This window comes from Carcharodon carcharias, chromosome 12 (genome assembly GCF_017639515.1).
Source record: "Carcharodon carcharias isolate sCarCar2 chromosome 12, sCarCar2.pri, whole genome shotgun sequence".
In the NCBI taxonomy this organism is placed as follows: domain Eukaryota; kingdom Metazoa; phylum Chordata; class Chondrichthyes; order Lamniformes; family Lamnidae; genus Carcharodon; species Carcharodon carcharias.
The window spans coordinates 147,085,996-147,113,281 of record NC_054478.1 but is presented as its reverse complement, the minus strand read 5'-3'; the positions used below and the strand labels follow the sequence as shown (position 1 = coordinate 147,113,281).

At 46.9% G+C, this 27,286-nt stretch overlaps 1 protein-coding gene across 1 annotated transcript in view; it reads right to left on the bottom strand.

Moving 5' to 3' along the window:
- The window catches only part of ahr1b (aryl hydrocarbon receptor 1b), a 251,541-nt gene that overhangs the window by 8,774 nt on the left and 215,481 nt on the right, over positions 1 to 27,286 (bottom strand). The window contains exons 6-9 of the mRNA XM_041200813.1: positions 24,606 to 24,736; positions 19,540 to 19,742; positions 17,036 to 17,145; positions 3,379 to 3,520 (exon numbers count right to left, since the gene is read on the bottom strand). Coding sequence (XP_041056747.1) covers positions 3,379 to 3,520; positions 17,036 to 17,145; positions 19,540 to 19,742; positions 24,606 to 24,736 — 586 coding nt within the window. The remainder of the gene's footprint in view (positions 1 to 3,378; positions 3,521 to 17,035; positions 17,146 to 19,539; positions 19,743 to 24,605; positions 24,737 to 27,286) is intronic.

Genomic DNA, 27,286 nt, shown 5'->3' with positions numbered 1-27,286 from the left:
TGCCCCCTGGTTCATGACCCTTCCGCCAATAGGAACAGCTTCTCCCTATCTACTCTGTCCAGTCCCCTCAGTAGCTGGAACACCTCTATCAAATCTCCGCTCAGCCTCCCCGCCTCGGAGGAGAACAGTCCCAACTTCTCCAACCTGCCCACGTAACTGAAGTCCCTCATCCCTGGAACCATTTCCCGTGAATCTTTCCTGCCCATTCTCCAGTGCCTTCACATCCTTAAAAGCGCGGCGCCCAGAACTGAACACCATACTCCAGTTGAGGCTGAACTGGTGTTTTTTATATAGGTCCACCTTCACTTTCATTTTAAATAGGGTCAAAGACAAAAGGGCAGTTCTTGCACTGGGTGACATCAACTGATTGTTGAGATTGTCACAAGGCTGTTGGCTCAGTCAGTGAATCCATTTGTGTGGCGTAATGTGGAGTCAGACTGGACAATGGAGCCAGGCTTGATTCTTGCACTGGTCTGAATTTTAGCTGCCCTCAGCTGGTGTGGTAAATTAAAGTTATTGGAAGTGGCATCAGTGCCCCTGGCAGGACTGTCATTTCATTTCTACCCCCCCTCTGTTTCTGTGGGCATAGCAAGAAAGGTTTGCCCCTTGTGCCTCTAGGAACAGCTCACTATCCAGTTCACATGAAGAATGACCATTTGCAAAGGTACCGAGTACAGTACACCAAGTGCCCTCAATGCATGTTCAAGCTCTGCCCTCAGAATCCAAACAACTGGGAACAAAGACCAGATTCTCCAAGCCAGCCACTGACCATTAATGGGGGCGATGGGGGTTGGGGGGCGGGGGGGGCAGTGGTTTGGGGCCGATGTGGAAGTGACACGCCTGGAGGGAGAGGTGATCCTCTTAAGGGCAGAGTTCCGTCTGCTCCTCTGTCCCCCAGTCCAACCCTGGCCCATTTTCCAGGGAGTACCAGGGTGGTTTTCTGGCATTTCTACCATCATAGGGGAGCCCGTCTTTGGAAGAGAGGAAACTCCTGTGGCATCAGAAGGGGGCAGCGAGGGGTAGATGCCCTCCAAAGATCAGAGTGACGATTGTTGCAAAGGGTCTTGGTCGAGGTTGACAGCAGGGAACGGGTGCTATTACGAACCCTCCTCTCTTTCCACTAGAGGACAGGGCCATTAAATCCAGTGGGGGGTGGGGGGGGGCGGGGAATATGGGACTTATGGCGCCAACCTTCCCCGCCCTTTCCAACCATACAGAGCAGCAAGAGGCGATTACCGGCAGGGGTCGGAGAAGGGAAACCCCAATCGGAGCGGCGAGGCTGGGCTAAGCCTCATGAGCCCACCCCCATTTGGATGGGAAACTGGAGAATTCCCTCTCCCAGTGTGCCAGAGAGACGGAGAAATCTCCCAACTCACCTGACCAAAGGTGAGGGAAAGGTTTCATAAGCCAGTGTCTGACAGTCCCTGCTATGTTTTGCATTTTTTCAGACTTAGCATCCACTCAGGCCTTTCTGTTCACAAATGGATTATTCGACATGTGAAGACTTGCACTGCTCTACATTCAAACATGGCAGGGAATATAATGCTGGCATACCCACCAGAAAAAAAACACAGGAAATAGGAGCAGGCAAAGACTATGAGGCCCATCGAGCCTGCTCCACCATTCAACACCATCATGGCTCACCTTGGACTTCAACTCCATTCTCCCGCCCCTCCCCATATTCCCTGAGACACCAAAAATCTGTCCATCTCACCCTTAAATATATTCAAACATGCAGCATCCACTGCCCTTTGGGATAGAGAATTCCAAAGATTCATCCCCCTTTGAGTGAAGTAATTTCTCCTCATCTCAGTCCTAACTGATCGACCCCTTATCCTGAGGCTGTGCCCCCGTGTTTTAGATCCGCCGACCAGTGGAAAGAATCTCTCAGTGTCCACCCTGTCAATCCCCTTCAGCATCTTGTAGGTTTCAATGAGAGCGTCTCTCATTCTTCTAAACTCCAGAGAATATGGGCCCAATTTACTCAACCTCTCACCATAGGACAACCCCCTCATCGCAGGGACCAATCTGGTGAACCTTCACTGTACCACCTCCAATGCGAGTATGCCCTTTCTTAAATATGGAAACCAAAATTGCACACAGTATTCCAGATGTGGTCTCGCCAAAACCCTGTACAATTGTGGCAAGACTTCTGTATTCTCGTACTCCAACCCCCTTGCAGTAAAGGCCAACATGCCATTTTCCTCCCTAATTGCTTGCTGCACCTGCATGTTAACTTTCTGCACTCCTCTGTACAAGTACACCCAAGTCTCTCCAAACATCAACACGCACAAATTTATCACCTTTTACAAAAAATATTCTGCTTTTCTACTCTTATGACTAAAGTGAATAACTTTATACTTCCCTATATTATACTCCATCTACCATCTTGTTTCCCACTCACCTGCCCTGTCTACGGGGAGGATTTTCTGTTCGGTGTGTGGGGGGGTTGGCTCTCGCACGCCGACACGCAAAACGATGCGCGGTGAAGTCGGGCACACCAGAGTCGGCTACGCGCCCGCCAAACTGTCAAAGGCCTGTTAAGGTCATTAATAAACTAATTAAAGGTATTGACAGGGTTGCCTGCCAACCTTAGGGTTGTCGGGCAGGGGAAGATCCCAGGCGGCCTTCGCATTTTTCATGAAACCTCATCAAGGGGCGAGTGAGGTTTCCTGAAGGGTTTGTAACATTAATTATTATTTTTGGAACGTTTGAAAATCACGTCCCAGCTCATGTGACGCTGTCACATGAGGGGACATGCGGAAATGATTTTTTAGCTTCTTTATTTAAAAATTCACATTATGAAATTAATCTCCCCGAGACAGCTCCATGCCTCAGGGAGATTTCTGCGCACATGGGCAAAAGAGCACAGGCCCCGACTCTCCCTCCTCCCCATCGCCCGCACAGGTAGCGCTGAGTGCTTCTGGCCGTGTGTCACGCTGGGCGGGCCTTAATTGGCCCGCCTACGCAAAATGGCGGCGCGTAACCAAATGTGGGCGGCGATCAACTCCGCGCCCGCTCCCAACCGGCCCACCGACAGGGAGAAAACTCTCCCCTATATCTTTTAGCAACCTCTCGGTGTCCCCCCCGCAGCTTATCTTCCCACCTCGCTTGGCATCATTAGTAAACTTCGATACATATTCTCTGTCTCTTCATCTAAGTCAGTAACAAAGATCGTAAATAGCTGAGGCCCCAGCGCCAACCATCGCAGCACTACCTAGCGACTTGAAGAAGTTATGCCCATATATGCCCACTCTGCTTTCTAACCAACCTCCTATATCCTTCAAGAACTGAAGGCTGAGAACCCAGCACTGAAACAATAATCAACAAAGGAATGATGACAGAGGTAGGTTGAACAGCCTAATGGCAGAAACTCACACTAGAGGCCTCTGCGTTGCTATGATATAATCCGGTTTTCCATTTTTATATACCAGCCTCGCGTTTGCTTGTACCCAGGCCCATCGGTTGTCTTTGGTGAGCAATCGGAAGACAGTCAGGCCGCTCTCTCCTGTCCTAATCACTGGAACAGAAACAAAAAGCGGTGGTGAGCTCAGGCGTCCTGCCTATGTGGCCTGTAATGGACAGGGTGTGGGTGGAGATTTACTGACATGGTACCGGGGACCTCGCGCTCCATTAATGTGGGGACGACTGGAGATGCTGGAATTGTCCCCCTCCTTTGAGCAGAGAAGGTTAGGAGGAGGTTTAATGCAGATGTTCAAATTTACAATCGAGTAAATTAAGAGAAACTGGTGAGCGAGTCAGGCTCAGGAGCAAGATACTCGCCAAAATAAGCAGGAGGGGCAAGTGAGGAGAATCTATTTTAGTTGTTGTGATCGGGAATGTGCTGCTGGAAAGGGCGGTGGAGGCTGATTCAACAATAATTTTCAGAAGGCATCTGTTTTCCTGCGTGCCTTTTCTGGACAAGTGTGGGAATGCACTTGGCTCGTAAGATATAATTCCTTTTAGTGAATCCTTCCGATAGAAAAGTTATCAAAAGACCCTGAAACCTGATGACCCTTTTGAATACAGCACTTTTACCGGTATTCGCCGTCTAAGTTGTTCCGACGGCAGCCAGTGTTATTCACTGAACAAGCCAAATCCCAGAGGGAAACTTGTCTTGCTGGTCATAACTGTTTTTTTTGTATTTTGAAAACTACTGACCCCAGAAACATAGAATCCTAGTAACGCTTTTAAGATCTTAAAATGGGAAGGTTTATCCATGAGGAGAAAACTAAACTTAAGCACTCAAGATTAAAATTACACAGTCAAACAGCCTTACAAAATATTCCTCCCAAAAAAACCCACTTGGTCAGGACACACAACTAAACTACTTGGCAACAGCTCCCTTATAGATTTTTAACCATAAAAATCCAGCAATATTACCCAAGGCAATAACTGCTCCTACTTTAATAAAGTTTACCACACGGCTTCTCTCTCTCTTCCACTCTGCTGCAGGACCGATGGAAGTTCAGAAACAGACTGCTTTGTGAAAACAAAGACTTTTCTGGTTTGAAACTGGGTGGCTGCTTCAAATTCACAATTTTTTTTCAGCACAGAGCTGGTCTCAGGACATCTTCCTACGGACAACACAACTCAACTAAACATCTTTCCTTAAATATCCTTTTCCCCTTTGATCTTAGACTCCATTGTTCTAAGCACCTCTTTGAGCTCATTTTTTTTCCCCAAAATATAAAAAATCTTTCGTGTCTTCCTACTGCCTCCACCTTTGGGTAAAATAAAATTGATTAACCTTCCCTTGTCTATCTATGAAACCTTTGTAAGTTGTAAAAGTCCCTCGTCACTTCTAAACACCCCTTTGAAATTTAACAGCTGAAAAGTCAAGTTCCTACTTATCTTACAATGCAAATTTCAAACCCAACCTATTTACTTGGACATTCACCTGCACCATAGCCTCTCATTATAAATGCATGCATCTAGCTACTTTACCTTTCATCTATCTGCACCCACAAACAAGCTGCTTTACTAACCTTCCCCAAATTCAATTACACACACACACACACACACACACTGCCTTCTCTACAGAATATCATAATATTACCAAAAATAATTTAAAAATAACATCCATCTTCACAAAGTGCCATGGCTATATTTATTTGATGGTAGCAATAATTCTGGACTAGATTTCATCCCTGTATGGACATGCATCACTGTTGTAACTCAGCCTATCTCTCTGTCCATTCCCAATAGGCAACCACATCAGTCTAAAGTACACCCGGCTCAATGTGTGCATGAAATTCGGGTTTAAATTAAGGAAACACAGCCTGGTATCCATCTCCTGCCAACCCAACTCTGCCTCCTGTTCGGTTCAGGTGTTGACTGATCAGTGGTTGGCAGACAGGGGGAGTCGTTCTCCACCACCGGCCACAGCACCCCCACCCTCACCCTCACCCCCACCATGTCTTCTGAAAGCTTTGACCCGTGTGGGGTACAGTTCATTTTGGATTCAGGCATTCTCTGGTGCCTCCCACATGGGTTATTATTCATATCTGACAGCTAGGCAGTGAGCTTTGCATCTGTTTCTGGGAGCCAGGGGAAACTCTTGTCCTCACCAGAAAGCCACACACCCGCACACTGCAGCAAGGACCAGCAATTGTGATTTTGGAAAAGGGAGGGGGTAAAAAATATACGATAGGGGTCTGGCACATAAAGGGTTAGTGTATGACTGTGTATAATACACCCCATACAGTGATGTAAGAGAACATATGACCCGTACCTAGGAGTCGGTGTAGTATATGACAGAGCAGTGTGTAGTAGCAAGCATGGAGACAGCTCCTAGCTTGAACATTTACTGTACCTATTTATAACTATCAGGAAGATAATAATAATGTTATTGGAACTTATTGGAAAATAATGGTACCTGTGTGTGTTTGTGTTTGTGTTTGTGTGTGAGAGACTTAACTGAATTAAAGGCAGCTGGTCTGGAGGCTTTGATGTAAAAAAGGATAAGCTAGGATTGAACAGTTAAGTAGGTAAACATGGGAAAATTTAGAATGTAAGGTGTAAAAGGACATTTGCATCTTTAAATAAACCAGGCTAGATTGTTTTCAAGGGAGGGGTGTAATGTGTCACCTAGCCAGGTGAGACAGTGGGCTGGATTTTTCTCCCATCGGGCGAGCGCATGCCCAACCCGAGTGAGAGTAAAATAGTGGGCGATGACATCGGTCGAGTGTCCCGACGCACTCGTATGATATTACGTTTGGCGGGCGCATGCAAGAGGCAGCAGCGCACCCGCCGACAATCAAGAGGCCTGTTAAGACCCTTAATCAATTAATTAAATGGGATTTTTCGCTGCCCGTCCCACCAGTCAGTCAGTGGGTGGACAAAAAGGCCAAGCGGCCTTTGGATTTTTTGTGAAACCTCGTCCATGGGCGGGGTGAGGTTTCCAACAAGAGTTAAAAATAAAATTAAAATGTTTAAATCTCATTTATAACATGTCCCTGCTCACGTGGCAGAGTCACATAAGAGGACATATTTACCTTAGTTTTTAAATCTTTACTTGTACAGTTCTAAATCTTCAGCTACCTGAGGCAGCTCTGTACCTTCAGGGAGCTTTCAGTGCGCATACCTCCCACCCCCACCCCGGCAGCGCTCAGCAATGCAGCGTGTGATTCATGCTGGCTGTTAATTGGCCAGCCAGCGTGAAATCACATTTGGGGCCTGATCGCAACCACTCCCAGGCCTGCCCACTGCACACGCCCGATGAGGACAAAATTCAGCCCAGTGTGTTTATTTTTCCCAAAGGTTACTGGTAAAATTAGTACTATGATAATTTTTTATGATCAGGGAGGTAAAGTCCAAAGACATAGTGAAACAATGGGAATTTGTATTAAAAGGAGAAAATATACATAAAGGAGTGAAGGCTGTGTCTAAAAGCAGGCATTTTAAGATCTAACAAGTGTGAAACACTTTTAGCACCTAAGCCTCAAGCTGCTGTCTACAAAGAACTGAAGTTAAGGAAACTCACTTTAAATTGGATTGTTCAGGGTATCATGTTTCTTTGCCTGGGTCTTTGAAAAAAATCTGTGTGTTTTACTGTTGTCTTAACAGAGGTCTAACTAGGAGTCAGATTAGTTAGGGGATTTAGACATTATTATAGTGGTAATTTGTAGACATATGTATGTGCTTAAAGTCATTTCTCTTATTAATAACTTTAACCTAGTTTTGTAAAACCTATGGGCCTTGGTGGTCTTATTACTACTGAATTCAAAGCCCGCATCTCGAAACATACAAATTGAAAAATTAGTTGTGGCAGTGGTCTCAAGTTCCCTCTGGGATCTGAACAGCTCAGCATTTACCATCAGCTGTACCATTACAATACCATAGAATCATAGGAGGTTTATGGCACAGAAAGAGGCCACTTGGCCCATCATGTCTACACTGGCCGAGAAATGAGCCACCCAGCCTCATCCCACTTTCCTGAATTTGGTCCATAGCCATGGAGGTTACAGCACTTGAGATGCATATCCAGACACATTTTAAATAAGTTGAGGGTTTCCACCTTTACCACGCTTTCAAGCAGTGAGTTCCAGACCCCCACAACCTTCTGGGTGGAAAAGGTTTTCCACATCTCTCCTTGAGTCTTTCTACCAATCAATCACTTTAAATCTATGCCCCCTAGTCACTGACCTCACTCCTTCCCATCTATTCTCTCCAGGCCTCTCACAATTTTGTACATCTCAATCAAATCTGCCCTCAGCCTCCTCTGTTCCAAGGAGAACAACCTCAGCCTCTCCAATCTTTCCTCATAGCTGCAATCCTCCAGTCCTGGCAACATCCTTGTAAAGCTCCTCTGTATCCTCTCTAATATAGTTTCTAGTAGTTAATTAATATTTCCTGTTGAATGACCTAAGACTACAAATACCCCAATAGGACCTACTGAATTATGCCCGGAACCTTACAACAAAATCAGCCAGAGATCCCAGCGAAACACTGCAACTGAGGTGATGGTATAGGTACTACAATTAACCTCCATCAGCGACCAGCACAGACCAGGAACTGGGCCGTCCACCACTGTGGTTGAGATGGTTCAGTATTTCGGCCCCTGTCATCACCCCTCTTAAAATCAGGTACAGTGCAGAGGGATCTTTACGTTACCTTAACAACAATTGATGCTCTCAACATCAGAACAACTTCTGGCATGCCCAGGTCACTCTTAGGAATGCAGTCAAAAGCTTTCCACTCTATCTCGCCAATCTTTATTCTTTCATGGGATGTGGGCATCGCTGGCAGTTGCCCCTGCCAAATTGCCCTTAAACTGAGTGACTCGCTCGGCCATTTCAGAGGGCAGTTAAGAGTCAGTCACATTGCTGTGGGTCTGGAGTCACGTGTAGGCCAGACCTGGTAAGGGCAGCGGATTTCCTTCCCTAAAGGGCATGAGTGAACCAGATGGGTTTTTACGACAATTGATGATAGTTTCATGGTCACCATTTCTGAGGTTAGCTTTACATCCCAGCTTTTATTAACTTAATTAAAACTCCACCAGCTGCCGTGGTGGGATTTGAACCCGTGGCCTTACAGCATAAGCCTGGACCTCACGATTAAAGCCAGTGACACTAGCGCTATACCACCGCCTCCCTCACAATCTGTCCAGAGTCCTAACACCAGAGGAATGCGATTTGCATGTGTTTTTTCCAATGTGCCTAAGAAAAGACAATTTTGCTTTACCCAACCCCCTTGCACCAAGATAAAAGCAAAATACTGCGGATGCTGGAAATCTGAAATAAAAACAAAAACAGCTGGAAAACCTCAGCAGGTCTGACAGCATCTGCAGAGAGGAACACAGCTAACGTTTCGAGTCTGAATGACTCTTCATCAGAACTAAAGAAATATAGAAATGAGGTGAAATATAAGCTGGTAGAGGGGGGTGGGACAGGTAGAGCTGGATAGAGGGCCAGTGATAGGTGGAGGCATATAAGAGATTGCCAAAGATGTCACAGACAAAAGGACAAAGGGGTGTTGATGGTGGTGATATTAGCTAAGGACAGTGCTAATGGTGACATTAAGGGTAGAAAGCAGGACAAGCAAGGTACAGATAGCCCTAGTGGGGGTGGGGTAGGGGGAAGGGATCCAAATGGGCTAAAAGGTGGAGATAGAACAATAGATTTAAAAATAGGTGGGAAAAGAAAAATATATTTTAAAAATATAAATTATTGGAAAAGGGGGGATCGGAAAGGGGGGTGGGGATGGAGGACGGAGCTCAAGATCTAAAGTTGTTGAACTCAATATTCAGTCCGGAAGGCTGTAAAGTGCCTAGTCGGAAGATGAGGTGCTGCTCCTCCAGTTTGCGTTGAGCTTCACTGGAACAATGCAGCAAGCCAAGGACGGACATGTGGGCATGAGAGCAGGGTGGAGTGATGAAATGGCAAGCGACAGGGAGGTCTGGGTCATGCTTGCGGACAGACCGATGGTGTTCTGCAAAGCGGTCACCCAGTCTGCGTTTGGTCTCTCCAATGTAGAGGAAACCGCATTGGGAGCAGCGAATGCAGTAGACTAAGTTGGGGGAAATGCAAGTGAAATGTTGCTTCACTTGTTATGAGTGTTTGGGCTCTTGCACCAATCTCATCTAGATGCAAATCTAAATCGCCGTTGAACTGTTTGGCCATTTCAGAGGGCATTTAAGAGTCAACCATATTGCAGTGGGTCTGGAGTCACACATAAACCAGACCGGGTAAGGATGGCAGATTTCCTGACAGTATCACTGTCAGTCCTTAAAAAGCTCAGTCCCATGGGAGCGGAGGGATGTGGATTTGTGCTGGTAAATCCGTGGTTAAAATTCCCTTCCAATTTCCAACAGCTCGGCTGGACGTTTAGTTTGCTGTGATGGCAGAAGCCTGGGAAAATGCTGCTGACCCTTCCTCGGCCTTGAGGAGGCACCTGAGGCTTGCTATCTGGGGACGTCATTTCAATTCTACCGACGTGAGACATTTCCAGAAAAAAAGAAACCCGAAGCGCCCGGTGACAGTGAACTCCTACTCTTAGCCAACGAGGTTCCTGGACGGGGTCCGAGCAGATTCAAAACATCATTTACCATTTATGAAAAGGGAGAAAAACTCAACTTCGCTTCCATCCCATCCACTTGGCTATTACACAGTCCAAAGTCGACAAACCTGTTTTGCCGTCCAACCCTAATAAATCAGCCAAAGGGATTTACGGGAAGTCATTTGCTTTTTTGGCAGGGGATTCCCCCAACCATCCTTCAGTTTCCAAGTTTTTCCCTCTTCGTCTCCTGTAACCCAAACAAAGCCTGTGAATTGCAGCTCCCTACCTGACCCTGAGTTAGGGAGTTTAGCCCTCTGGCCTTTTTACACTGAATTTTTCACTGGGGTGCGTAGACACGACCAGTTGAGGGTGAGCCCGCAAATCCCTGTTCCCGGCCGGCGCGCTGATCTGCTGGCGTGGTCCCACCTCTGGGCTACTTTAAGTGAGGTCAGATTGGAAGGGGTGATGGGCCAGCTGCCCGGCAGCAGCGGGTAACCAGTTAGGCTTAACTGAAGCGCTCGCTGAGGGCACACGTTAAAAGCTGCCTGGGGCTTTCCAGATGGGTTTCTTCAGCTGCGGCAGAAATCTGACCAATGAACTGAGGCGGCCCCCCCCCCGCCCCGGTAACAGAGCAGGGAGGGCGGGTGGCGCCATCAATGCCTCATTGACTTTAGCACCCCTCCCCTTTGCAGCTGGGTTCACTGGGAGGTCCCGGCCCTGGATTCGGACCATCTGGCAACTCTGGTCACTCTTTACTTCTGGGTGTATAAACATTCTTCAGAGCATGCCTCCATTGTGAGGCACCCTCTTGTTCTCCAACCTACGCTGGCAGCTCCTACGTCTGACAGCAGGGCTGCCAACCTTTCAATGTTAGGTGGCCTCCCATTGAACCACCCTCCCCCCACCACCTCCCCCCACCCGAGACACAGGAGCCTATCCACCATCCTTAATTGGACAGGGAGTCCGTCTCGTTCAAAATGGGCCCCTGGGTGCCGCTGCCTGCAGTTCCAGGTCCCCGGCCCACGTTTCGCCCCAGCGCCAGGATCAGGACCCCGGAATGAGAATGTCACTCTCTGTGACTGCGGTCCTGCCATGTAAGCACAGCCCAAACTGTCGGGAGGGGAAGCCTCTTTTCTCCGTGACTGTGGGAGCTTTAATGTGGAACGAGCTGGGCGCAGTCTCGACTCAGCCGTTGGTGGTGTGAACGGGCCAGCCTTATGAAATGGCATTCATTTGGCATAAATGGGCAACCTGTTTCACTGACCCATGTGACACGTAGGGAGATCTTCATTGTGCTTATACATGGAAAGTACGACACCGAAAGGGGTCGGTCGGGTGAGCTTTTCCGTGCTGATGTTTCTGCTCCGCGCAACCTTCCTCCTACCCATACTTCATCTCACCCCAGCGCCATGTCCTTCTATTTCTCCCCCATGCGCTTATCCAGCTTCCCCTTAAATACATCCATACTGTTGACCTCAACCGCTCCCTGTGGTAGTCAGTCCCACATCCTCACCACTCTCTGAAGAAATTTCTCCAGAATTACCTATTGGATTTATTAGTGATTCTCCTACATTTGTGATCCTTGGGTTTTAAACTTCCCTGTGAGTGGAAACGCTCTCCGTGTCTATTCTATCAAGCCCCTTCATAACTTTAAAAAAACTGCCACTCCACCCCTCAGTTTCGCTTGCCCAGTGATAAGAGCCCCAGCCTGTTCAATCTTTTCTGATAGCAAAGCTTGGGCTTGAGCACGTTACTGAAGTAAGGCAGGAGGAGCTTTTCTCGGCCTCTACACCATGCTCTCCCTGACCTTGGAGTGCCCATTTGAGTAGGGTAAAGGGAATTAAAGCTGGATTAAAACTGACAAAGCTTATTGCCGACACTGGATTCACGATTAAGAAGATCAAACCAGCGCCCTAGCCCAAATCCCGGCCTGCACAGGAAATATGGGGAAGGGAAAGAGTGGCGTAAGGTCCATTCAATCCAACAGTTTTATCCCTAATAACAACCTGCATTCATGTAGTGCCTCAAGCCTTTTAGAAAAACCTCCCATGATGCTTCAGAGAGGTGTGGTCACACAAAACAGAAGGTTGAGACAAAGTTATTAGACCAAAAACACAGTCAGAGATGGGTTTTAACAAGGCCCTGAAATGGAGAAGAGATAGCTGGAGAGGCAGAAGAATAAGGTGGGGGGGGGTTAGTGAAGAGCATGGGGGTTGAAGGCTGAAGGCACAGCCAGTAGTGGTAGGACAAAGGGGACCAGGAAATGCACAAAAGGCCAAAATGAGAGGGATAGGGAGCTCAGGGTGTTTTGATGGTGGAGGAGGTGACAGAGGTAGGGAATGGCGAGGCTATGAAGGGGTTTAAACATCACAATGGGAATGTTACATCTGAGGCACTGGGAGCAGAGGGAGACAAGGTAGGTTAGGGAGAAGGAGGGTAATAAGCGAATAAGTCTTGATGTGAGCTAGGATTCACCGCAGAGTTTTTGATGAGCTGAGGTCTGGGGAGGTGGAGAATGGGAGGACAGCCAGGAGATCATTGCAACATTCAAGACTTCTGTTGGTAAAGGTGGATAAGACTTCCAGCAGCAGATGGCCTGAGACTGCAGCAGAGATGGGCATGTTATGGAGCTGGGAGTAGTCTTCATGAGCAATAGATTTGGGCTGGAAAGTCCAGTTTGGGAATGATCAGGATGCCAAGGTTGCTAACAGTCTGGTTCAACCCAAAATCCATGGGGGCTGGAATTGGCAGCAAGAGAGATTGTGTCAACAGACAGGTGAGGTGAGAGTGACTGCCCTTGACTTCAACACAGCATTCGACCAAGTGTGGCATCAAGGAGCCCTGGCAAAACTAGAGCCAATAAGAATTGGGGAAAACTCTCCACTGGCTGGAGTCACACGTAGCACAAAGGAAGATGGTGTGGTTGTTGGAGGTCAGTCATCTCAGTTCCAGGACATCCTGCAGGAGCTCCTCAGGGTAGTGTCCTCGGCCCAACCATCTTCTGCTGCTTCATCAATGATCTTCCTTTCATCATAAGGTCAGAAGTGGGGATGTTGGCTGACAATTGCACAATGTTCAATACCATTCGTGACTCCTCAGCTATTGAAGCAGTCCGTGTCCAAATGCAGCAAGACCTAGACAATATTCAGGCTTGGGCTGATCAGTGGCAAGAAACATTCGCGCCACACAAGTACCAGGCAATGACCATCTCCAACTAAAGAGAATGCAACCATCTCCCCTTCACCGAATCCCCAATCATAAACATCCTGGGGGTTACCATTGACCAGAAACTGAACTGGACTAGCCATATAAATACTGTGGCTGCAAGAGCAGGTCAGAGGCTGGGAATCCTGTGGCGAGTAACTCACCTCCTGACTCCCCAAAGCCTGTCCACCATCTACAAGGCACAAGTCAGGATTGTGATGGAATACTCCCCATTTGCCTGGGTGAGTGTGGCTCTAACAACACTCAAGAAGTCCAACACCATCCAGGACAAAGGCTTCCAAGGACAAGCAACCTGTGTGATCGCCATCCTTCCATCACCTTAAACATGCACTCCCTCCACCACAATGCACAGTGACAGAAGCATGTACTATCTACAAGATGCACTGTAGCAACTTATCAAGCCTCCCTTGACAACACCTTCCAAACCCGCAACCTCTACCACCTAGAAGGACAAGGGCAGCAGATACATGGGAACACCACCATCTTGAAGTTCCCCTCCAAGCCACTCACCATCCTGACTTGGAAGCATATCGCCTGGAAATTAGAACTAGGAGGCAAAGTCTCAGGATAAGGGGTCGTCCATTTAGGACTGAAATGAGTAGAAATTTCTCCATTCAAATGGGTATGAATCTTTGAAATTCTCTACCCCAGAAAGGTGTGAATGCTGAGTCATTCAAGATTTGAGATCAGTAGATTTTTGGGTATTGTTACAATCCCAGCTGATGTTACTATTGGACAAGTCAGATCTCAGGGTGGCTTGATAGATCTTATTTTTTGTTTAGAAACATGGAGGGTGGCTACTGAACAGATGAAAGAATGAAACATTTATTAAACAAGGAAAGATGAACTATATTACAATACACCTTCACCTACAACTGTACCTTTACAGACATATACAGATTCATAAGGATAACACAAGTTACAAAAGCTATCTTATACTCTAATGTCCACGGTGAGTACACAGTCCATGTAAACCAATAGGTGACCCGTGGTCAGACACACCACATTCTGAAATCAAGTGACAGAATCCACCCCAAACAGATGCTATGGATCTCTCCTCAACTCCCCCCTGACGCTTGTCACACCATGAGCCAACCGGTCTCACTGAACTCCATCTTTCACACGGGGGTTTCCAATCTCCACTCTCAAAGAACACACTTTGGAATCTGCTCCCAAATGACACTTTCTCTAGGATGCTTTCCACAAGGTCCATCTCCAGGGTTTCAATCTCTCCTTCCGATGTTCCTGTCCCCTGGATTGCCAAGGGCATTCAAGCTTTGTGCTCCACACACTCACTCTCAGGTACTCAGCTGTGCTGACAGAACTCCACTGCTTCACAGTCCCATAGTAAGGAGTCACCAACCCTAGGCTGTCTCCTCAGGTCTTCTGGCTTCTTGCAAGCCTACATTACCTTGATTCTGCTCCCCGCAGCTTTTTCTTTTTAATTTGAAACCTTTTCCTCTGCTCCTTACTTTAACTTCACTGAACAGGATCTGTTCCAGATTCCCTGTTCCTATTTCTTGACTTAACTGATGTCTTGGGGCCTTTTCCTGTCCCAACTCTCTGGTTTTGGGACTTTCTGCTTTTCTTTTGGGACCTGCTCCCTACAGCTCCCTTCCTTCCTGCTCTAACAGTCTCTGCGCAAAGATCCTCCCAAATGATCTCAAACTGTTCTTCTGTTTCTCTCTGTCTCTGTGGGCCCCTTGTTGCTAGGCAACAGCATAGTGTTCCCTACTTTGTTTTAACCTCCCTAAGCCAATTCAAGGGTCGTAAAACCTCATTAAAATGCAGGTATACAAACAAGCCCACAGACTTGCAGGCAACATTCTCTCAGAGAAGAACCCTAAATGAAACTAGACCCAGGTTTCACCCTTTTAACCCACAAATAAAACATGTAAATTAAACTTAAAGCTATAGCTTATTCCTAACAAACACAAATACACATATAACTTACTTAAGCTATCTCTAGTTCCTAACAGTATTTGAAGGATCAAATGGCAGACTGCAGCTCTTATTTCTTAAGTTATGTTCCTATGTCAGTGTGACAGGAATGTTAGAGTGAGCTTGTTACATAGCGTTACCATTTGTCATTAGGTATTGCTTGATTCGAGGGTGATGTCTACTTGGGGTTGTGAGTTTCTGATATGGGCCTTCAAGTGACTGAACAGGCTGATTCTCCACCCACAGATCTTTGGGCGCATGGGCCAGGATGTCCCATGAGGTAGTTGGATCTGGAGGGCAGGATTCGCTTCCTTTTCTTTCCTTCTCTGCTGCCACTCTGTATCATCATTAAGACGCTGTGACTCACAGCGAGATGCAGCTCGATGGACAAGTTGTCACTATTTTGAACGATTAGCAGCAAGCTCCTCCCGGTCATTAATGTCAATGCTGCTGTGCTTGGAGGAGAGCTTCAGAGCGTCTTTGAAGCATTTTCTTTGTCCTCCCCTGGAACATTGGCCGTTTGAGAGCTGAGAAAACAGGATCTGGTGGGGGAGACGCTTTCTGGTCAGCGGCCCAGTGTCCAGTCCACTGAAGTTGATTTTGTAGGAGTTCTGCCTGAATGCTTGTGGAGCTGGATTCAAGAAGGACGCTAGTAGTTGTTCAATGGCCCTCCCCAACTGAATCTGGAGGATGTGGCAGAGACATTGCTGATGGAATTTCTCTAGCTCTATGTGTCGCTGATACACAGTCCAGGCCTTGCTGCAGAAGCCGGGTGACGACAACTGCTCTGTCCACTCGGACTTTGATTGATTTGCGGAGGGGTCAAGCACTTGCTGTCGTAGTTTGTCGGAAGTTGAGCTGATGCAGCTCACTCGGTGTTTGGATCTCCTTCTCAGTGGTGGCTTTCAAAGGGGGGGGGGGGAGCGGGTGGCTGCCAAGGTGTGGGAAGTACTCCACATATTCCAGAGGCTCTCTCTTATTGCCGAAACATAACTTATACATCAACCCACACTTGGTCATCCAAATATTCCACCCCCCCCCCCCAATATATTTCAAAACCTACAGGGCTGCGGACTAAGAGCTGGGAGGTGGGATTAAGCTGGATGACTCTTTGTGGCGTGTACAGTCGCAATGGGCCGAATGACATCCTTCTGGCCTGTAAATTCTCAAAAATGGGCATAATTAAACATAAATCCCGGGTTGAACACACAGCACAGACTTAATTTTTTCACAGCCGGTGTACGAGGCCCATGAAGGAAGTGTTACCCACAATGGTTTTGAACATTTCTGCATTATATCCTCAACCCCCCCACCCCCACGGGCATGCATAGAGACATTTTTTTTTTAATTGAACTGAGCCAACGCAGTACCAGTGCAAAACGTCTTCCCAAAGAATCAGCCACGTGTAAAAGCCAGCACAGCTGTGAGGGGCCGAAAGGTCTCCTTCTGTGCTCTGATTCGAAGGCCAAGGTTCTACAGTCAGCGTCTGGGGGGGCCTGACACGATGCACAATGACGTCGGGCGTGCATCCCAACATCATGGCGACGTTTCGCTTGGCGGGCGTGCGCCAGAGTCGGCTGTGCACCCGCTGATAATTGAAAGGCCTACGAAGACCATCAAGGGACGAATTGATGTCAAGGTTAGGCTGCCCGTCCAACCTTAACGGTGGGCGGGGTGGGCGAAAAGGGGAAGCGGCCTTTCCGTCTTTTTAGGAAACCTCATCCACGAGCGGGGCGAGGGTCCCCAAAGCTTTCAGGAGCGAAATAAAAAAGCCTTCCCGAAACATAAAGACATGACCCCTCTCAGGCACGTGGACCACACAACGCGTGCACTGAGGACTGGAGGTAGCAACGCGGCCTGGGGCACTTACTTCGGACGTGGTTTTCTGCGCAGTGCAGCATATCTGCGGCGTGGATGAACTGGTATCCAGTCCCTCGGGCTCGGAGCTCGGCCTCGGTGTACCCCAGGACAATCTTCCCCCTAACACGAAGAGAAAAGGGTTAACGCTTGCAGGCGGGGACTGATCAGGGGGCACTGCGCTGAAAAATAACCAGCTGCTTTGTCCCGCCAGGACACTGGGTTGGGAACATCTCCGTCGATGGGAGGTCTCTCACTAAATATCTGGTTCCGTTCTAGCCGGCACCACTGTGGTTTCGAGACGCTGCAACTTGCTCCGAATGTCCATGGGCTCGATGGAGGGAAGTCTCCAGGAGTTCGAGGCCCTGACTGCTGTCCCACAGGTCCAGCCAGCCTTCCCGTGGAAATGTGCGCTGGCACAAAACGTCGGGGATGAGGGTCACCTGGCAGCCTGTCTCCGCTGAAGCTCACTTGTGAAGAGTGACCACAGAATGAGGTTATCAGCAGGCAGCTGATGGAGTTGTCCTAAGCAGGTCAGTGCCTTCGGCAACACGGAGAAACCCCAAGGAAGGAAAAAGAGCAGCTGATAAACCAACGAGGGGTGGTGGCGCCTCATATCAGGAAGGTGACTGTCGGCGTCAATGAACTGGGTCGCTCTAGATCCCCTGCTTTAAGTTTACAGGCCGAAATTCTGAACAAACTGGTGGGTTTCTCCAGATGTGGAAATCAGTGTAGGATTTCACCAACGACAGCCATTAGAAAAAATGTTCTTTCCCTCTTACAATCTATAACTGCGACTTTGCCAAATGGCACTTGCTTATTTCCACTGATGAACTAGAATGTGGGGCCTCGATTAGTGAAGTTGGCTACACATTAACTGGGCAGCTTTAAAGATAGAGATAAAGATAAAGATGGGACAGAGCACTGTATGAAAACACCTCAGGTTAACGAAGAAGCAACTTGCAAGAAACAGAATATAGGCTGCACGGAGAATAACCCGATTCATTAATGATTTCTGTATAACGAACTGTAAAAGCAAATCAATCTTCTGTAACTTATAATTAATGACACCATCTTCCCTTTGTTAGTACAGAGCCTGAGTATTGCTGAAAAGAGAGACGTGCTGTCGAAGCTTTTCATCTTGCACTCATCAGGACACATTCACAAGAATGTCAAATTTCAAAGGGAACAACAATTTCTACTGCATGAGAAATGGATGCTGATTGGTTGGCAAAGTTGGCTGTGGTCAAGGCGTTGCCATGGAGAATGCACCAGGGAACCTATTGTCTTGTTTAATTTGCTTTTGTTTAATTCAAAAAGAGATGCAATGCCTGGACACGTTCCTTTTGCTTGAAGGGGATTGATCCCTGCATATGGATATATGTAGCTTCTAGCAAACGTAAGTGAGCTACATTGTGAGCCTGACTGATAATGTTAAATTGGTTGTTAGTGTAGTTATTAGCACACTCAGGATTGTTCGGCAAGTGCTGTCAATTGTGGAATCACATCTAATGTCAGACATTATGATCTAAGTTTTGCAGGCTTGGGCTGGTTGAGTACGGACAGTACTCTGCCTATTGCAAACAGTCGAAGGGCTTTTGTCAAAAGGTTTTGACAGCAGGTCTCTCTTTCAACAATGCTCAAATACTATTATCCGAAAATCATATCTTCACTCAAAAACTCAACTAAACTTCTAAGTAAAGTTGACCCACTATTAACAGATGAAAGTGCGTGATTGGAAGCTGGAATTGTTTCCTGGAGTTTATATAACTGCTAGAAACAGCCAAGTTTCATTCACAAAGTTAACTACTCCCATTAAACCCCTCAATTTGATTCCAGTCAGTAACTCAGCTCCTGGAGAGTCACATCGCTTTTCATTGCAAGTGTCACTTAAAGCAGACGGACATTAAATTGGGTTAGAAATAAATTGGAGCCACTGGGATACCAACATCTATCAGAGCGTCAGTACTTGTGCTGGTGACCAGCATATTTAATTTAATGACACAATCTCACCCCCGATCCCAATAATCCACATGGGTCAGGAGTCCGGGTCACTGGCATATCTCCACGGCGATGGATTGGGCCCTTGGATTTCTGATTCCATTTTCTTAATTCAGAATGCGCCGGGGTCCGTTCATGTGACAATGACGTTGGCTGACGAAAGCCCACCTGGGTTCTGGGCCCGTGCGCAACTCCAGACCCACTCCGACCTAGTTTACCCTTAACTACACCCTGAGGTGGTCTAGTAAACGCATCAGTTTACCCACCACCCGTATCAGGGGCAACTACTGGTGGGCAATAAATACCAGCTGCCTCCACATCCTGAAGGTGTGTTAAGAATAAGAGTTGCGTCTTAGATATCATGGAATTATCAGCAAGTTGGGGGGGGCATCAGGGAAACTCCGAAACATTTTGTCAGTGGTATCCACTCTCTGAACTACTGTTGATGATACAACTCCCGCTCCCCGAGTTTAAAGGTCGCAAGAGGCTCTTTGAAATTTTGTCCCAGCTCCTTACTTGGCGTCGCACGCGAGCGGCGTGAAGTCTAGTTTGTGCTTAGTCCTGAAGATCATGTTCTTGGTCCGGATCTCCAGGATGGACGGAGGCTGGAGAGGGGTTGCCACGGCGAACAGGGCCAGCTGAGGGGGGATGGGGGCGCCATCCTCTGCTTTCTTATTCTGCCCGTGTAAGAACTTCAGCCGCCCCTGGAAGTTGAGAGCCTGTTGAGAGAAAGTTGAGAGAAAAATTAATAATTGAGATTAAAATGAAAAGAAGGGAAATAGTGGACATTTAAAGATGGAGTGAGGATGGCAGGTTTCCTTCCCTGAAGGACATTAGTGAGCAAGATGGGTTTTTGCGAAGATCAGTGCCAACTTCATGGTCACCATTACTGAGATTAACTTTAAATTCCAAGTTTTTTAATTATCGAATTTAAATTCCACCAGCTGCTATGGTGGGATTTGAACCCATGTCCCCAGAGAATTTACCTGGGTGCCTAGATTACTAGTCCAGTGACATTACCTCTGTGCCACCATCTCCCCCATTCATTTCTCTGTATAGGTGTGCAAATAAATTCTTTTTGCAATGCTGAGCCCTACTGCGTTGGAGTCTGAACCCTGAAATTTCTGAGTGTCTAATGAATGATCACGTTGTGAACGTTGTTGTTTGCATCCTTCCATCTATGAGGGATGATGGGCGTTGCAGCGAGCAGTCCACTTTGGATGGGGTGTCTTCATTTGCTGATGGCCGTGAAGGCCAATCCTCATGGGGCAGGTTCTTCCACGAGCAGCCGCACATGAAGCGACCGCGTGCGCTCGTGGGTTGGTTGTTTTTGGCGTTGAAGCCTCTTGCCAAGCGGCTGTAGCCGCTGGTCATTGGTGGTGGTGCACGCCAGCCCACAGGAAGTGTCGCCATTTTCCTTTGTCCTCAGCTAGTGACTCTCAGGCGCGACAATTGATGCTCATGGCCTTCATGTCAGGCTCTCAAGCACCCTTGAAGCAGAGCTCTGGGCGTCTGATTGGTCGTCTGGCTCCGGCTACCTCATCACCCTGAAAATCTTTGGGTGCGTGACCATCTTCCATCCCACAGATGTGCCTGAGCCAATGAAGCCACCCCTGTTGGGTTAGTGCCAAGGCTTTGGGAAGATCTGCCTTAGAGAGGACTATCACCTGAGAGAGATGATGGTGATTCTGTCCAGCAAGGACGTATCCTGGGTATATTCTGTCAGGACCACAACCAAATTACAAAAACTGCTTGGCATTTGGTGCTCGCTTTAGAAAAGGGGTCTCTGTAAATTATGTGGACCATCTCGAGCTTGTGGCTTGGAATATCACATTGAGTTTTGACACTTAATCAACCTGTAATAACAAATTCAACATATTAAGGTGGATAAGAGTGAATATGGCTTCAAGTGATTGCCTGTGATTACTTACAGAACCGGAAGTTAATGTGAGTGCGAGTGTGGTTGTATAAAATCTGTTTATTTCAATTCAGGATTGAGCCCAAGAAAATGGGAGATTTAAGGAACACTTTTGTGCCAATGTTTAGCTTTATACTTATTCAATTAAAGACATATGGTGTGGATTTATTTTGACTGTAATTTGTATCAAAACTATTGAAAAGCACAAAGACTTTTTTTTTAAAAAAAAGGGTAAAAGCAACTTTGGAGAATTGCAAAGATATCCCTTGAACTTTTTCAAAGCAACTTTTTTATTGGTGTAACAAATGGACCTGAAACTGCTTTTTATCCTTACCTAATGCCACCCAAAATTTTCACGTGCAGAAGTAATTGGCCCCTTTACTTCTGTTAGCAGCACTGAATTGTGAGACAGGCTTTTTTTGTTTTATGCATCAGTCCGAGGCAACACGACCTTGCTCACCAAGCCCTTGTGGAGCAGGTTCTTTGGAAGTGAGGAGCTCAAGGAAACAAGCGCGACTGAGGGGACTCAGCAGCAGGGGAGCTGAAGCGGGGCGGAGTCAGGTGAGGTTACGGAGGTGGTAGTAGGTGGTCTTGGTGATGGCGCAGGAGGTGTGGCCGGAAACTCATCTCAGGGTCAAGTACGAAACCGAGGTTGTGAACGGTTTGGTCCAGCCTCTGACAATTGCCAGGAAATGAAAAGCGTCAAAATCAGGCCACCTTATTAAAATTTTACACCGAGCAAAATGAAGAATGGGACAAGCTGAAATGTCATTAAAATTATATATCGAAGAAAATTACATAAATTTTTAAAAATGTATTTAAAAACTGTATTGATTATTCATCGTGGAGATATTTAACAACTCTCTGCAAATATATTATCTTTTCAGGGCCAGCTCTGTTGTTCAAGTAAGTCATTAAAAACCGAGATACACCTGATTGAACAAGCTGCAATTTTTTTTTTACAGGGTTTCTATTAGCAACGTGGAAGTGCAGAGGTCGAAGTTCTCACCACATCCACAGATTTCACTGGTTGCCAGCTCTGGGGGAAGGATCCACAGCACAGCCTGTGGGAGAGTAGTGTGTGACAAATCACAACCCCGGAGTTTCCTTAACCTGTCCATGCACTAAATCCTGAAGCCATGGTTGGTTTCGGGGGTTAATGGTGGTGAAGGCTGGCAGCTCACAGTCAAATAAACCCCTGCAAAATCTGGGCTGTCCCTCTTTTATGTATTTTGACAGATGGAAATAACACATCTAGATTGTTACAGACATTCTCAAAACTGAACCATACTTTACTAATAGTGCTATTAACAGCCATTTACAGTGGGTAACTCTGTAAAAAAGACTCACCAAATCAGCCCCAGGTACATACTACTCCAATACCATCTGTCTGTCTCGTCGGCATCTAATATTATAACTGTCTAGGTTAAAGCCCACTTTTCTCAATGATGCCCAACAGACTTGGGGTTTTTGGAGTTTCAGTCTCATGCTATAACCTCCAGGGACAATGATCTCTTTGGCTCATCTGCTCTATGTCACCCCGGGAATAAACACTGTGTTATGTGACCTGAGTAGCATCACAGAGAGTCCAAATTTGTTTAGGCTGGGGAGATGTCACTGCAAATCCATCAGCAGAGGTCAACAAAAATTAACTACAGTACCACAGCAACTGCAGAACCTTCACTGCAACTCTCAGCTGGAACATTAGAATGGAAGGAATAGGAGCAGGAGTCAGCCAAGCTACCCCTCGAGCCTGCTCTGCCATTCGACAAGATCGTAGCTGACCATCGACCTCAACTCCACTTTCCCGCACTATCCCCATGTCTCTTAACTCCCTTAGTGCTCAAAAACTTATCGACCTCTGCCCTGAATACGCTCAGTGACTGAGTATCCACAGCTCTCTGGGGTGGAGAATTCCAAAGATTCACAACCCTCTAAATGGAAGTTTCTCCTCATCTCAATCCTAAATGACTGACCCCCTTATTACCTCTGCCACTGAAAGCGGGAGGAAGCAATATTTTCACTGCTTCTCTGTTTGTAAACGATATATCTCAAAGGTTAACGGACAGATTTCAACGAAACTTAGTACGCCAATAGGGTATGGCCCAAGGAAGAAATGACTAGTATTTGATGAAGATGCAGATCCAGATTTGGATCCTAGAATTTTTTTTGAAGTATTTGATAACATTGGGAGATGGGATGGATTGACTTTTTCTTTTAGAATGTTGTGTTTTGTTTGGTTTAGAATGTTTTTGATTGCTTTAGAATGTTGTGGATTGTCTCAGCTGCTATGGTGTAACTTGCCACAGCTGTCAAAACGTGAGCAGAATTTTCAGAGCAGGTTGTTGGATGTGGATTGGCCCGATGCCTCCTCGGTGAGATGGAAGCTTTTAATAAGAATATTTCTCTTTTCAGCTCTGCAGTCACGGAGCATCAACCAGGGGAAAGCCTTCGGGAAGAGTTGTGTCACTGTCATAAGGTTGAGTTAACACAGCATGGTGAGGATATGCACTCTACTGAGAGTCTCAAATCGAGTGAAGAGGGCAGTACCTTGTGTTCTGGATTACCCAGCAAGGGGAAACAGCCTCTCATCATCCACTCTGATTTTATATTTCAATTGGATGACCTCTCACTCTTCTAAACTCCAGCAAATATGACCTACTCACTCTCCCCTCATAGGACAGCCCTCTCATTTCAGAGACCAATCTAATGAAACATTCACCACTTTCATATTGTACCATTGCCAGCTTAGTGTGACAGTGTGACATGAGGCAATTTCTGCAGCACTGTGCAAGTTTCTCAGCACAAGTCTGCACAATTGAGTCCATTTTGCAGTCACACGATATCACAGCATTTGGAGCAAACAGCATTTAATCAGCAGTACAGAGGGCAAATGTGATATTGATATCAGGATTGGGTCAGACATGGTGATGTCGATGTCCTACATGACTTCAGCTCCCAATGCAAAAAAAATCATCACAGTGCACAAACCAGGAAAAGCAACGGTTAAGTCCCACTAACAGAGAGCTGTCCTCAGTGCAACACAGTATTGGGAGTGTGGCGTTTTGGATATTTTATAAATTATGCACAAATAGTCTCTTGGAGGTACAGAACTTGAATATTGCTGAAAAGAGAGTCATGTCGCGGAATCTTTTCATTTTGCACTCATCAGGACAAACACAAGAATGCCCAATTTCAAACAATCACAACAATTTATACTACAGGGGAAAAGGGTGCTGATTAGTTGGCAAATTGATTGGCTGATTGCAAAATCTTTCCAGCAAGCAAGAACGTAAAAATGTTAAACCATTCACTAGCACATCAGTGGTTGGAAACACATAACACGCATAACACACATAACACATATAATACATGTAACACACAAAACATACATAACACACATAACATATATAACACATAACATACATAACATGCATAACACACATAACATACATACACAACATATATAACACACATTTATAACATATAACATGCATAATACACATAACATACATAACGTGCATAACATGCATAACACATGACATACATAACACACATGACATACATAACACACATGAAATACATAACACACATGACACACATAACAAGCATAACATGCATAACACACATGAAACATACAACACACATAACATACATAACTTACCAAGAAACCGGAAGAATTATCCAACAAACAGCGAAACCGGCAGACAAAATTCCTCTCGAGAAATGACGTGTTCTCTGGTGGTAACTGTTCAGGGCTGTAGGGGATTACAGCTGTCGAGGTAACATTGTCACCTGAAAAAGGCATTGGAAGAAGAAGCATAATTTAAAGATTTGGTAAAACTGCTGGAATAACGATGCAGAAAAAGCGCCTCCAAGTTTTGGAAATGGAGGCTGCCCTGGCACATTAAGAACGAGTGAAAGCCACCATGCTACTGCAAAGGGGACCAATCGGTCAGGCAATGTCCCATCTCTCCAGTCCGCTCTCAAGCATCTCAGTGCAGCGGACTTTTCCAGAAAAACACCTCAGGGTATGCCCGGGCCTGCCCAGCGAAGTTCCCCCACATGTTTTCAGCCATACTGACACCGCTGGGCAGAATGTTGATCACCGAGGCTTTGCGAACCCCAGGTTTGCTTGGTGGCACACTGGGTACTGTTCAGTGCCACATGGAGACATCACAGGACAGGAAGGTTTCAGGCTCGATCCCCTGTACTGGCCGGGCTACCCGATCTCAACAAAGGCATTCCAGTTGGACTCAGTGCTCCCGGGCTGCGGGTTTGTTAAGGCGGGAGGTGGAGGGTGTTGTGGGAAGTGGGTAGAGGGGGGTTGCACTGTAATCAGGCACAGTTGCTGCTCCTGAAACCCTTCAGCGTTCACACTGCTGGAAAGAGCTGGTTTGGGCATCAGATGAAGTCAGGACTGGATGTCGGTGTGATATGTCCCACAGTGGAAGAGCCCAATGACAGGAAAACCTCAGTCCTCGTCTCTCTGAGCTGGGGAGTGACCGCTGCAGATAAGGCACTGAAGGACGGCTGGTGCTCCAGCAGGAGCCAGCTCCTTTAAGGAAGGAATCGGAATATTCGTTTTAAACCTAGGCGGGCCTCGTGATCTGATTACAGGAAAAGAAACCTTGAACAAGTATTGGATCATTCTGGAACTGGACATGAATCAATTTAATGACTTGAGCTGTGCTGTGACCTCAGCCAGCAGTACTAGGTAGAAGATTATGTTGTCGCTTACACTGTACCCAAGTAGTAGTCAACATGTTGGGCTGGATTTTTGCCCCCCCCCACCACCCCCCCCCCCCACTCCCACTCCCACCCCCACCCCACCTGCCGGAATTGAGTTAGGAATGGATAAAGTGAGGCATGGCAAGGCCAGGATTTCAAACTTACCCCTCCGTTCTCAACGCTACACCATCTGCTCCCGGTCGGAAAAGGTGCCAGGTCATGATCCTGCAACGCATACCCCGTGACAGCGGGGACGCCACTCAAAGGTCCAGGGGGAATCTGAATTGCACCCCCCTGTGCTATTTCCATCACGGCAGGAGAGGATTGGGAGTCTGTGGGAAGCCTGGCAGGTGAGTCAGTTTGTGAACCTTGGGGAGAGCTGCCAGGGAGTCAGGAACCATTTGACAGGTAAGTTTGAAAGGTCTTGTTAAATGCCCCCTTCTATCCTCATGCCTCCTCCATGGCCCCATACAGCTTTCATACCCACTCTTCTGGTATCCACTATGTACAGAACCAATAAGCCACATTGGCAAGTCTTCAAAATGCTCATGAAACTGGCAAAATAAACAAACAGGTTTTGAAAGTCTCCCTCTGCAGAGCACTGCTGTTCTTACAACCTCATTAAAGCGTCAACCAACCACAGCCTTTCATAATGTCCATGAATAAAGCTTTGATCCTCTTAGCACCTCTTAATCTTGTCCAAATAAACAAACAGGCATTGAAAAGCCGCATCAGAGAAAGATAAACCTAAATCTCATAAAGCTGTCATTCAACGAGGCTAAGGAGTGAGAGCTACAGCGCCTAACAACGATGTGGGCCACTGAGCCGATGTCCTAGAGGACTGAGGTGGGCCTTCTAACTAGCACCCGTCTTCCTCCACCACTGCCTGGGGCCTAGTCCAGGAAGGCGGCAGACCTGAACCTTGCCCACCCATCTCACGGGCACACAGATACGAAATGGCACAACTTAACAGTTCTCAAAGCTGAGGGGAAGATCCAGCCCATTCTAATGAGTGTACCATGCACCCCACTCAACTATTCTATTGAGTAAGTGCTCTAATTAGGCACATCATGAGGGCAGATGCAGGCTACCTTCCTTATACTTAAGTAAGTTTATTTGTAAACCTCCAGCTCAACCTTTGGGAAGAGGCCTAATGATCAAAATCAAAATCTCCACTGGTTGGCATCATACCTAGCACAAAGGAAGATGGTTGTGGTTGTTGGAGGTCAGTCATCTCAGCCCCAAGACATCACTGCAGGAGTTCCTCAGGGTAGTGTCCTCGGCCCAACCATCTTCAGCTGCTTCATCAATGACCTTCCTTCCATCATAAGGTCAGAAGTGGGGATGTTCGCTGACGGTTGCACAATGTTCAGCACCATTCGCGACTCTTCACATACTGAAGCAGTCCTTGTCCAAATGCAGCAAGACCTGGACAATGTCCAGGCTTGGGCTGACAAGTGGCAAGTAATACTCATGCAATGACCATCTCCAACAAGAGAGAATCCAACCATCACCTCTTAATGTTCAATGGCATTACCGTCACTGAATCCCCCACTATCAACATCAACAATATCAACAATACTGTGGCTACAAGGGCAGGTCAGAGGCTGGGAA